A 13975-nucleotide genomic window follows, 5' to 3' on the forward strand; every position below is an offset into this window, starting at 1 on the left:
CGAACCTCACTGCCCCCCAGAGCACATTTCAGGGTACATGCAGGAGAAGCAGATGATAAAGCAATTCAGTATGGGTTTACCAAGAGTCAACCATGCCTGAAAGATCTGACTGCCTTCTGTGATCAAGGGACTGCATATGTGGGCAAATGGAGAATAGTAAATTTGACCTTAATTTTAACACCTGAGAACCGCTTTCAAAACACTCTTCCTTTTCTTGACTTGGAGAAGATTACACCTGATAAATTTCTGTATTATTTCTTCCAGTTAGTATATGGGTTCTCACCAGTTTCTGACCACAAGGACTCAAAATGAAAGAGCTTATGTAAATAGTTATGTGTGATGATTATGGAACAAAACATTATATGTGTCAATTATGGCTCCACCATGTTTTAAGCATAAGGAAGACAGTCTCATATTCAGTTCCACTTAAAAAAAAGATTTTGTTATGTTGCAGAGTCCTTCTCCTGCAAAGAGGCAATGGTACACACACAAATCCCTCAGCAAACAGAACGTTTTCTGTGGTACAGGAACAGATGCTGCATGGATGACGGTTCACCCAGCACCTAGAGTGACACCACAAACAAGGACAGGCAAGACACAATTAAAGAACAAGATAAGACACTGAAGCTATCAAAGCAGCAGCTGCAGAAGAAACTTTCCTAGCCCCTGTTAAACCTGACAATAGCCAGACACATCTCTAGGATCGCCAGAAGACTGTACCTACAGATTTGAAGCATTTGACTGAAGACTGCAGTCTGTCCCTGGAGGACAGCTGGAGGACTCCAGGAGCTGTGTGGAGATGTGCTGGCACCCTGAGAGCCTGCTCTGTCAGGTGCCATCAATATTCATCATTATTCTTGACCTTTTCCATTGCTTTTAGGGGCTGTAAAGGAGAATGAAAATCAATTTGGCAAGGAGCTTTTGATGCGTATAATTTTCTTTTTCGAGGGGACCTTTGGGTGGGATATCCGAAAATAAAGTTACCGCTTTATAATCACAAAGACTCTGAAAGGAAAAGGTCAGACACTATTGTTTATGTCATTAATTAAAATAAACAGTTTCGCTTAAAAACTGAAAACTTCTACAATTTCTGTTTCTCAGATGTTGAAAAATAATGCAATTTTAACAAAAAGTAGTAAACAAAATGAAATGTTTTAAATAATTTGCCACTGGTTTTCTTCTTGTGAACACAACTAACAAAACCATAGAAAACTGCAAGCTGCTCAGCTGTTTTCCAATCTAGAGAAACACCAATTTCATATTCACAGAAGGAATATTTTGTTATTTAATTAGGAGGAGGAAATTAAAAAGCAATTTCCTTCTGTATTCTGAATTATAGGGTTGGCGTAGTGTGTTAAATGTGAATATACCACCTCTTCCCCTCTTCTTGCTGTATTTCTTAAGAGGGACAAGGTCTTTGAATAGCTAGATGACATCCTGAGAAGGCCAAAGTGCAGAAGTGATAGTGGTGATTTATTAGTGAGGCAAGATTTACAAGAGTTGTGCTTTTAAGCGTCTAATGATCACTTCTGGTGCCCAGACTGAAACTCAATTCTCAAAAATCTTCTTCTCCTGATGCCTAAACCCAGAAAACTTTGTCTAGAAGTGCCCAAATGCATGTGCTAACACTTCATATTCTGGAAACATCTGTGAAGGATGGTCTCACCTGGTATGCAGCCAGAAACTCAAGAGGAAGAACACAGTGAGTAGAGAAGGCACTGCCATCATCTCTCGAGTATAAGGAACCTGAGGTTGACATCGGGGATGCCACTGCAGTGATGGTGTTCCACTGCCTGTGGAATTCTGAATTTAAAGCTCTTTTTGAACATTATTATCATAAAATCATATGGCAGTTTCTCAAGATGCAGTTAATTTGGATTGAAAACATCCAAGTACCCTGCTGGTAGCAGATGACTTTGTATGGAATAATTGAGTGAGTGATTTACAGCAACAATAGCTTAATACTGAGAGCACTTGCCTAGAAGCTGGTGAATAGCTAATATGATTGTGATATATTCACAGAACCAGACCCATATAAAATGGAGGTAATCAAAACCAGTACAGCACCATATGGGTAAAGAAAGTATTTTGTTCTTTCCTAAGGTTCACTTACATGAACATGTTTGTGTATCAGTAGCTGAGGATGGGAAACTTGTGTACAACACAGAATATTAGAGATGCCAGTTATCAAGTCCTCACCATACCTTCTCTTTGCTGATGAGAGTCAGCTGCCTTGGGACAGTTATTTCATTCCCTTCAGGAGTCACCAGTTTTGGAAGCATAATCTTTCCCTCAGGAACTTGCTTATTATAACTTCCAAAAATACTATGCAAAGTAGACGCCCATTTTCTTTTGCTCCATTCATTTAGGCACCTTGTGAATGCAGTTTGTCATCCTGCTGGAATATCAGGATGAAGAAAGGAACAACCCACATGCTCCACACATGCTGCAACCCTCTTGCTGTCAGAGTGCGGGGCTCCTGCTGAAGAGTCAGTTGTGCTGTTGCCTTGGTGCAGACAGCACTTTCCTTAGTTGCTCTGTTATCACTGTTGCATATGTCATTGGCTATTGATGAATGCTGTTCTTCCTCGCTGTCCTCTTGTGTTTGCAGTGAATGCAAGTTAGATTTGCAGGCAAAGTCATGACTGAACTTAAAGCACATTCCTCTGCTCAATGTTTGTTACAAACTGGAGGTGCTGAGCTTTCCACAGGAACAGAGGGCATGAACGAACAAGGGCTCTAAAGTCATGCTAGCTCCAGTCTCCAATACAATCAAGAGCATCAGCCTGCACATGCAGATATCCTCTTGGCAGCAGTGAAACCAGACCAGAGATTCCAGGTGTTGATAAGCTCCTTCTGGAAGTTCCCTATGGAAAGAGCAAGAATACAGTATCAAATAAAATGTTATTAATTTGCCACTACCTCTCTTCTCTGCTCATCTGTTTAAGCATGACTGCAGCAGAACAAAATAAAACAAAGAGCAAAACCACAAAAAAAAAAAATCACAGAATAAAATAAATAAATTACAATAGTAACACAAAGGCAAGATTCCTATTCTCCAATATTCACTTTAAAAGCTCAAAGACATAGCCCCTGGTCTTGAGTGCCGTTTAAGTTTTCTCTCTTGAAAGTCAATACTGCTCACTGGTCTGAGGTTTAGAATTCCTAAATTCAATCACTCCTAAGATATTTTATTTTTAAAGCTTTATAACTGCACACACTGCTGAAGAATGGCATGTGAGGGAATAACATTAGTTCCTCTTGGTATCTGTGTTATGCTTATCTCCATGGTAGCTGAGCAATTTAGAAAAGAATAAGCAACTTACTGCTGCATACTTCTCTCTCCCAACTCTCTATTAGTATATACTACGGTGTCTGGATCAGAAAATGCCAAGGTTATAAAGTCATGCAAACTAACAGTGTAAAACACTGAGATGGAAGTTGTGTGCCTTGCTAGGGCCACAGCCCTGATCACCAGCCTCTCTTTTCCCTTAAGCTGCACGTATGATGCTATTGCATGACTCAAACTAGGGACTGCTAAGGGAGTTGCTGGCACCTACATGAACACAACACAGGTAGCCAGGTCCTGTTCCTTCTCTCCTGTTTATTGTGATTAAAGTTCACTAATGCAAACACACACCTTCATTCTCCATATTCACAAGCACAGTGCATTCACGGACCTCTCTGTTAGTGGCACAAGCCCCAAACCTTGCTTATACCCAAGCTTAGGCCATAGGCCCTTACCATTGATGCAAATCTTGACACTTTCCAGACATGAGTCTGCTACTTGCCAACTAGCCTGTGTTGAAATGAATTACTCACACACATAAACATGGAGGACTCAGGAAATGTCCTGAGTGAGCTCAGGAAATGTCCACATACCAAACTCTCCAGTTGGTCCTGTGGGCCCATAACCTGAGACCCCTTCTGCAGTTGCTGACACTCAGACCTCTCCTCACATAGGACAGAAAGTGAGGTTACACCAAAAATAGAAATAGTTAAGAATAGGATTTAATAAAAAGACAAGAACAACTGTAGTGGCTACAGGGCCCAATCAGATGCTTATTAGCTTTCTTACACTCGATTGCCCTACTTTGTCCCCATTTCACTCAATTTTCCCAAGCTTATAATTCCCCCATCCAACTTAATTCATCTCTTTTTCCTCTTAAATAAACAACTCACTCAAGCTACTTTTTCCTACTCGTCCTAATTTTGGCAAACCACTTTGGGTATTTCTGGTACTGTTACCTCTGTCCTTCAGGCTTTACATGGCATTACTGAAAATGGCAACTTGGGCACTGTTTTCCATTCAAGACTGCTCTCCTCAGCAGGTCTCCAATATTCCCCTCCAGGTACCTGTGGACCCTGGCCTCCTCTCACATAGCTCCCCATAACAACCTGTGAAATCCAGAAATTTCTCATGGTGTTATTCTGCAGAGTTTACCAGCTGGTCACTCAGATATTTGTTACGGAAGGGCCATTTAAAGGTCATCTAGCCCAACTCCCTCACAATCAACAGGGACATCCACAGCTAGATCAGGCTATGTCCAGCAATTTCTCTTCTCATGTCTGGTGTTTCCTAACACAACTGACCCAGGACAAAGATGATGTAAATCTTCAATCAACATACCTGAATGAATTACTGAAAACAGAATTCAACTGCACTTCCCCATAAATGACACATTGGTATATCAAATAAACTACAGCTTTCAATTCCATGGGACTACGTTCCTGCAAGCAAGGCTAATCACTTGTGCAGAGAAAAGTAAGGGGACAATCTTGGATTTAAAGCGTAAGAGGTGGAGAAACTGTTACAGAGCTTTAAACAAACGAAAGATACTCCCAGAAATTTAGAAAAGGAACTAGACACAACCTGGCCAAGGATGTTGGCATTGTCTGAGTTGCTAAGCAACTAGATAATAGTTATTCATTTCATGATTAAGTAAATTTTGTAATTTAAGGAAGGAGTTACTGCCTACTCTGTATTATTTAGAAAAAATAAAACTATACTTTGTAGTGATATGGAATTTTTTTTGCTGTACAGTAGTCTGATAACACAATAGTTAAGAAATATGAATTCTTTACTCCAAATTTGTGTGCCAAATTTGTATGCCTTCTTTCCTCAGTTTTTCCCCTTGTCTTGAGATGTGTTAATGTCAGCAGTCCTGAAGGTGATGTCTATAACTCCAATCCTCCTTTCTTTATTGGATCTGTATCTCTGTAGTTGTCAGTACATGACAGAAAGATTTATTATAGTAATCAGTGTTCTACTGAAGGCACAGCATCATGTTTGATGCTTATGAGATTTATGAGCTAAAATAAATTGTGGGTCAGCATAGATGTTAACTAGCTCCAAAAAATGCTGTTAGAATCATCCTAGAATACTATTATTTTTGCTATTTTATTTTATTTTATTTCAGAAATGTGACTTAATAAAATCATTCCCAGTTGGTAGTGCTGGAAAATACAGCAAAGTGTGTTTGGGCATTGTGAAGGTTGTTCTGTAGTCTCAAGGTAAAGAAAAAAATTCAGTGTCACAAAGACACAGGATAAGAGAGGGAAGTATTTTAAACTACACCAGTAGTCGAATCCACTTTCAGGTTTGAGTGTCTATTCATACCGTTTGTGATTTTTAGCGCACTGTAAACACGTACCATATACTTCATGGTAAAAAAAAAAAAAAAAAAAATCTGCTCTGCGAGGAAGGAAGGTGATTAAACACGTGCCGTCTACCCGGGGGTTTGTTGATATAGTTATGAGGGAAAGTTTATTCCGGCTGCTAGCGGTGGGCGAGCAACAGCAGCAGAAGAGAGCCGGGATCAATCCCGGCTGAGCGCTGCTCCCGCCGGCCGCAGCCTCCATGGCGGGCCGGCCGCTGCCATGGCAACGCGGGGCGGCAGAAGGCAGAGAGGCCTGACAGCCGGCTACGAGGAGCGGGTTGAGTGTTGAGGCTAATTAAAAGGTTTTGTGTGCAGGGTCACCTTGTAAATGAGATACGACGGTCAGAAAGCTGCAGCCAACGCTGCTCAGCAGATAGTGGAACAAAAGCAGAGAGGTTATTTCGGTGTTTACCCTTCCTTGGTCACAACCTGTAATTCTCACAGTATGCAATTGAAGTGGCTTTGGAAAATTGGCTGCTAGGTCATCTTGCTAGGCAGACTAAAGTTGTTTTCTTGTGAGCCAGACTGTAAGCCATTCACTCCCTCTCTGATGAGTGATTTGTATCAGAGGACTTCTACCCTCAGAATCTTTTCAGCACATTTGATAAAGTGCATTACAATTAGCTTTAACAAAGCCTGGATGAAATTGATTTGAGCATCTCTACAGGCTAATGCTGCTCCTAAATATTTTGTCATCTCAATCAGTTCAGGGATCTTTCGTTTTCAGGCTGGCATGTTTTCCAAACATCCATGTGGAACATCTCCGGTGTACCTGAGAAAAGGGTGTGGAGACACGTGCAACCTTGCTCCTACATCTACTTCCTCTGGCCTATGCTTATGTTTCTGATTCACCTTCTAAATCTGTAGCTTCAAACACACCACAACAATGTTGTGGAAATTAGTGTTTTTCTAAGCGCTGACTTTTTTTCCTATGCACACACAAGTGAAGAAAATGAAGGGATTGTTGTCTTTACTAGGTGTCATGGTGTGGAATAGAAATATCTAATGGTATTCTGTATGTAAAACTTCCATAACTATAGAATAATAGAATCGTTATGGTTGAAAAAGATCTCTAACATCATCTAGTCCAACCATCCACATATTATCAATGTTGCCCACTAGACCATGTCCCTAGATACCACATCTACACATTTCTTGAATACCTCCAGAGACAGTGACCCCACCACCTGGCATAGAAACATGGCCACTATCACGGGAATGGTGTGGGACTGAATAATTCCTGACCTTTAAGGAATGAAGAGGTAGAGGCAGAAAATGCAAAGGCCAGAGACAGGACCGATGTCCCAAGATCAGTGTGTCGACCAAGCATGCTCACTGTTCTGAAAATGGAAGGGAACAAAATTGTGTCCAATTTCTACAGAATGGCAAGAAGCTATGTCACACACATAGTCTAGAGAACAATGAGGAGGAGCTCATGGGGGTAGATCCTCCACAAAGTGCTGAGAGACCCAGGCATGCCAGATGTCTACAGAACAGTGTAGAGACCAGGCATGCCAATCAGTAAGGGAACAAGAGGCACAGGCATGGTCATCATTCAGAGAACAATGAGAGGCGCAGATGTGGACAGCATTCAGAGAATGACGTGGGGCACACAAATGGTGACCGAAGGGACAACAGCATAATTCAACACTCAGAGGAATGGCCTGAAATCAAGTCATATCTGCCATTCAGAGAACGACCTGGAAACAAATCACATCTACTGCTGAGAGAATGGCAAGGGGCAAAATCAAGGCCTCCATTCAGATTACAAAGCGTGGCACAGGCATACAAGCCATTTAGAGAAGAGCATGGGGCACTGGCAGAACCACTGTCCAGAGCACAGCAAGAAGCTAAGTCATGCCTGATATTAAAAGAACGAAGTTCTAAAAGTTGATGAGGTTTTTGTTCAGGTTTTGAGTGTTTTTCGTTTGGTTGGGGTTTTTTTAGGGAGGCAAGAGGACAGGATGGTCAGAGAGGGTTGGCTGAGCTTTTATCTTCTGTGTAAAAGTAACCATTTGACTATAAGCCAAAGTTTGTCAGGTGATTTAGCTGACAAAATTACAAAACTGTGATCTCCTATAGCATCTGACATCAGAAAAGAGCAAAGCCCTGTGGGTCTTCTTGTAAAAATGCAGCTACACAGGAAAAAGAAGCAGAGAATGAACTTCTCCTTAATTAAGTTTCATTGCTGTTTTCTCAAGCATTGTGTCTTGAGGATCCATTGTCATTTCAAGTATGGGTTCATGAGGTCGACTGTATGAACTTTAACAAGTGCCAAGTCCTGCACTTCAGTCACAACCCTAGGCATCACAAGCTTAGGGCAGAGCGGTTAGAAAGCTGCACAGAGGAAAAGGATTTGTGGGTATTAGCTGACAGCCAGCTGAACATGAGCCAGCAGTGTGCCCAGGTGGCCAAGAAGGCCAAAGGCATTCTGGCTTGTATCAGAAAGAACACTGCCAGCAAGAGCAGGGAGGCGTTCATCCATCCGTATTCAGCACTGGTGAGACCACACCTTGAATACTGTGTTCAGTTTTGAGCCCAACACTGCAAGGAAAAGACATGGAGGCCCTGGAGCCTGTCCAGAGAAGGGCAACAAAGCTGCTGAGGGGGTCTGGAGCACAGCATTCCAAGAGCAGAGCAGATTCTTCTGTCACCTTGACTGTGTGCTCTGCAGAGCTGGAAACATGTTCTGGCAATAGCTCACAAACCTACAGCTATTTAATCGCAATGAAGTTAGAAATGACATGATGTTCAAATACAGGAATTCAGAATTCCTTGTCATGATCTTTCTCTTTTACTAACTTGCTGCTCAGCTCAGTACTTACAATACTTTTTTCCAAATTTTTAAGTTTGTGTTTATACATAATTTATTTTCAAAATATGTAATTCATACAATAAACATCTCAAAAAAGGCAAAATAAAACAAAACAAAAAAGTGATTTCTGCATTTCTATGATCCTAGCAAGTCTAAGAGCAATAAACTATGTTATCTGAATCAAAGACTTACAGAATCACATTGACCTGGAAGAAACCTCTGGAGTTCATCTCGCCAGCTGCTGCTCCAAACAAAGCCAACTATGAAACTAGTGCAGGTTAGTCAAGGTCTTGTTTGGGGCTTAAAAACCTCCAGAAACTGAGATTCTACCACCTGTCTGGTCAACCTGTTCTAGTACTCATCCAGCAAATCAGACTACAGCTATTTTCTAAAGTTGGCACAACAAAAATAAAAGCTGCTAAGGATGCTCTTCATGAAGTATTGGGAGACTTATCCTATAGTTTATAGACATAGGATTCAAATGACAAGGAGAGTCTACTTTTTATTATTATTTATTTTTGTTTTTACTTTGTGCAAAGTAATATACTTTGGAATGAGTTGTTGTTAGTCACCCAGGCAGCACTGCAGGTTTGGGTTTTTTTTGTTTGTTAAGTGTACTACTCCACCTACCCCAGCAACTAAGCTGGTGTTACCATCAATAGATACAGTACCCCCACAGCCAGGCCAGTTGCACGACATCTCGTCCTAGAAATACTCTCACCTACTCTGAAACAGTTACCAGCCTGCCAATGGTCTTGCTCTACTGCCCATCACATTGCATGTACCTTAAAAATACTCCGTCTTCTTTGCCCATACCCTATATTCAGTCCACTGTCTTCAGAGGTGGCAGGTATAAATCATATGCACTTCAAAGACTTCCTCCAGCCCCAGTAATCAGGCAGAGTATGCAAGGAAAAAAGTAAACAACGATCCCCAGCAACCAACCATGGAAACCAAAATGCCAAGTTTACATCATCATCAAGTTTTGATGCAGATTTCATTCTATCACTGATTCCAAGGAATATGCCATTTTCTTTCCCCCACAGCTTTCACATCATTCTCCAAAGACTGGCATACAAAAGAAACAGTAGAATTTCATTTTTACAAATTTTTATTCTACAGCCTGCTTGCACATGAATTATTATACAAAATATCAGCATTGCTGAGGAGCTAATGCCCAAATATGCTCCCTTTTGATATCAACTATCTGCACTGCAGCTTACAGAACAAAAAAACATCTCAAGGTTTTCTTGGCTGCAATTCATTACGACACATGCAAACTGGAGCCCGTGACAGCCTTCTGTTCAACAAAATTTGGCAAGATAAAAAGAGTCAATTGTTTGTACTGTAATAGAAAAAGTTTACAAATGAGAAACAATCAAGTAGAATAAATACATTTGTCAAAAACCCATAATCCTGGAGCATGCTTTTTAGAAAGCAAGAAGAAACAAAACAGCAACCATGATCTTTTGCTCCAAAACCACACTGTGGAGGAAATGCCATACAATTGCCTGCAGATAACCAAAACATCTCCAAAACCTTTCAGGAAAGAACAGACTTTCAACTGCAGCCTTTGAGTGAAAGTCTTCAGAAAGATGCATTACCAGCAGTCTAGAACCATGAGCGATCATCAAGCTCCTTTCCATCCTATCACTGCCATTTTTAGCAGAGTTGTTGATGAAATTTACTTCAGTCAATGTTTTTATTACGAGCGGTGACAGTTTGTAGAATTGATGTATTTAGAGCTATCAAAGATCTCCTTAAGGAGGAGGATCCTCGCCTCGAATAGCTTTGTACTTTGCCATGTCTTCTGGGAACACCTTTGTTAGTTCTTGAATTAATAGACTTTTAAACTTCTGGAAAGAAGAATACATATATGTAAACATATATACATATGTATGCATGCACACCTACTGCATCATTTATTTAGATTTGCTTAAGTAATGTTAACCAACTAATAGGAATCTTTTGTACAGCAGCTCTACATTTCAGTGACTGAATGCAATTGTATTAAAAAAAAAAAAAAACGAGTGACAGTTACAAAATTTAAAGAAAATACTAAAATGAAGTCTGCTAGCAAAGTTATCAGGCAGACTAAAATACTTATACCCCTGGTAAATTCCAGTGCATTGCTATCTGCTTAGGATCTGTTCTCTGCATCTCTAACTGGTGCTTCCCATAAAACTCCTGAGACAATTTAAAAGTAAGAAACCCTCCCTACTGCAATTGCTTTCTTATCTCCTAGCATGGAAAAAAGTGATGCAGGAAGTAGACAATAAGTGACATTACTGAAATTCAATACAAGCATGTAGTCCTCTTTCAGCCCCCCATTACCAATCCAAGATGGTCCAGAATAAACAGGAAGGGAGATGAGAATTAAATCCATTCAGCTTAATGAAGATGCCGAAAAACTAACCACAAATATTTAAAAATGTATGGACTGGATGCATTATGCATCAGTCCATACATCCTTAATTGTAAAGAGGACTTGTTTACATGGCTTTTTTCATGCAAAGCTGATCAAGTGGACATGTCCATGTGATCTGGTATGTAAATAGCTCCACCTCCATGAAGAACTTGCACCTGGTTTAGAGATGAATAATTCTTCCTACAATTTTTATGCACAAAGAGCTTTATATCACGGGGAAAAAAAAAAGCTTAAAACATACACAGATGTCTCTACATTCTGCAGCACAAACTCCCATCTTCCATAATTTTAAATTTCAGCCTAAAAATGTTCTGAAACACAAATAAAACCTTTAAGTCACAACAAACTTCCTTTTCCAATCTTATCTTTCAGCAGCAGTTATCCAGTAAAATCCTAAGCATTCTGGTACACATACTGGTGTATATTTATGTACATATACAAGTTGAGAACTCTAAATAACAGCATACATTTTAAAGTCAATCAGTAAAGACTAATAGGCTAAGATCTATTAAAGACTGTACAAATACTCCTGCTTTGCCTATTTTTAAGTTGCACACATTGCTGTTACAAATCTACAATGTGAGGCGCTCCGTGTAGAATCACAGAATTGCCGGGGTTGGAAGGGACCTCCAGAGATCATCAAGCCCAATCCTCCTGCCAAAGAAGGTTCCCTACACCAGGTGTATTCAAAGCAATAACTGCAAAGAGGTCTGTAACACTACATACACATCCATAGTCAAAAATAAGTCATGGCAACTTCTGCATGTCCAGCTGTGGAGTGAATTACAAGTTTCATTTCCAGAACAGGTTGTAATGGCATTCCTGTCAAGATACAGGGATGCAGAGCAATTGCTAATGCAAAATACCTAATGGGAATTTAATAACTCCATAAGTGAAACGGGTCACATACATTACTACACTGATACTTCCAATTGTTTCTGGTTTTACCTTCATTGTGTCAATTTTTCCTTTTACTTGCTCATTCTTTGCCAAAGCTCGCTCCAGGCACTCCTTAGTATAAAGCTGAGGGTTGCGGCCTTGATCTATGTATCTGAAAATAGAAAAGATAGCACCTAAGTGATTACATTAGTACTAGGAAGTTCTCCAAGGAACAGAATTATTCATCCTGCTCTCTTTTGTTTACTTTATTTTTTTTTAAATACACCAGTGTTCAGATTAATTACTTTCAAAATGATTCCAGGAAGACTGAGCTGTGGCCAGCAAGCAGCTGTCACACACAGTACGTTGCTGTGTTTGCAGAGCCTAGAGTTCTGAAAAATGTACTGAAACAAACAACAGTGGTAACTACCCATCTCCACACAGACAAGCAAGGGGAAAGGTAGTTCCCCTTCCAAGCAATTAAAAGGGCACTAACCATAGAATAGCTTTGTTAATACATGTCAGGCAATCAGTACATAGGAATAAGACATTCAGGGATTCAAGGACGAGAAAAAGTGCATAAGCAAGGGCTGCTCCAAAAGTAATGCATTTTGTTTTATTACATTTGTATGCAACGACTTCAGAGGAGGATGTTGATGGCATGGTAGTAAAAGCTGAATCTTCCCACCAATACCCTACTTCATTTTGTTGTCATGCAACAGACGGCAGCAGAGGGGCAGCCTGACACAAGTATGGATGAATCACAGAATTGTAGGGGCTGGAAGGGACCTCCAGAGATCATCGAGCCAAAGCAGCTCCCTAGCCCAGGTTGCACAGGTAGGCGTCCAGGCGGGTCTGGAACGTCTCCAGAGAAGGAGACTGCACCACCTCTCTGTGCAGCTGTGCCAGTGCTCTGTCACTGCACTGTGAAGGAGTTCCCACGCCGGAGCACACGCCCCAGGCGGCGAAGCCACTCACTCAAACACTTCCAGGGGCACGCTGATGTCGTGAAGCTGCTGCCGGCACTTGTCGATGTCCTGCAGGCCCGTCACCATGAAATTCCTGCAGGGACAAAAAGGGACCCGCTTAGCGCAACGCGGGCGCTTCCAACCCCTGCCCGGCCCGACCCCTCTCCCGACAGATAACGCGAAAGCAGGAGGCGGCTCACAGTTTCTGGTTGAGGCCCGCCTGGCTGCTGGGCTGGAAGTCGCTGACGATGATACCGAGCTGGCGGATGTTCTCCACGAACTTCTCCAGGTGCTCCTCCAGCGAGTCGAACTTCTCCGCCATCGCCATAGCGGCCCGCGCCGCTTCCGGGACACGGCGCACGCGCAGAGGGCGGCTACGGCGAGAGAGAGGAAATCGGGGAGCGCCACGCCCCTTAGCACAGCTCCGGCTGTGGGGCGATGGGCGTGTGCTTCGTCTGTTCGTGTTGCACAAAGTCGCGGGGCGGTACGCTGTTCCATTTCTAATTAAACATGTAATTAAGCGCCGTGCCTGCCTGCCCTGGAACTCCGTGCTTCTTTTAACGCCCCCGTATACAGAATCACGGACTCGTAGGGGTTTACAGGGACCCCCTGCTAAAGCAGGTTCTCTACAGCCGGTTGCAGAGGAAGGCATCCAGGCGGGTTTTGAATATCTCCAGAGAAGGAGACACCTCAGCCTCTTCGGGCAGCCTGTTCCAGGGCTCTGCCGCCCTGCTAGTAAAGGAGTTCTTCCTCACATTTGCATGAAATGTCATGTGTTCCACAAATACACCTCCATAATGTTAGCATCGTTTCATCGGAGCCATGGAACACTGCAGCCTGGTGATGTGTCCTGTGTGATGTCTCACCTTAATGGTGCTGCCCCTCTGTGAAATCAAAGAGTGCTCTGCTCCGCGGCTCCAAAGCCGATGGAAAATGAGTTCTGAACAAAAGTAAGATCTATAAAAGCTAATTTGCACGAGTCAGTGCTTGCTTTGGGCTCTGAAGATTTATCAAATACACAACTGCAAATAATTAGAAGTATTTTTTACCCCAAAGGTAAATCAATACTAAATTATATTTAGCACTCTTTATAAACATCAGATAATTGGAGTTTGGCAATATGGATCATTCTGCAGCCTGTTTTAGCACTGCTTTGTTTTCTGTTTTTGTTTGTTTGTTTGTTTTTTAGAACTGCATAACATTTCCAGGAATTTGTTGGTAGACT

At 41.7% G+C, this 13975-nt stretch overlaps 1 protein-coding gene across 1 annotated transcript; it reads right to left on the bottom strand.

The window, feature by feature from the left end:
* Window positions 1-9560: 9560 nt before the first annotated feature.
* On the bottom strand, window positions 9561-13105 carry MED10 (mediator complex subunit 10). The gene is made up of 4 exons (XM_065752443.1): window positions 12951-13105; window positions 12761-12844; window positions 11852-11954; window positions 9561-10331 (listed from the first exon to the last, which is right to left on the bottom strand). The coding sequence occupies exons 1-4, from the start codon at window positions 13076-13078 to the stop codon at window positions 10236-10238; spliced, it is 411 nt and encodes a 136-aa protein (XP_065608515.1). The 5' UTR covers window positions 13079-13105; the 3' UTR covers window positions 9561-10235.
* Window positions 13106-13975: the final 870 nt, after the last annotated feature.

This window comes from Cyrtonyx montezumae, unplaced genomic scaffold, assembly GCF_038088225.1.
Source record: "Cyrtonyx montezumae isolate F1298 unplaced genomic scaffold, pur_monq_1.0 scaffold_8, whole genome shotgun sequence".
In the NCBI taxonomy this organism is placed as follows: domain Eukaryota; kingdom Metazoa; phylum Chordata; class Aves; order Galliformes; family Odontophoridae; genus Cyrtonyx; species Cyrtonyx montezumae.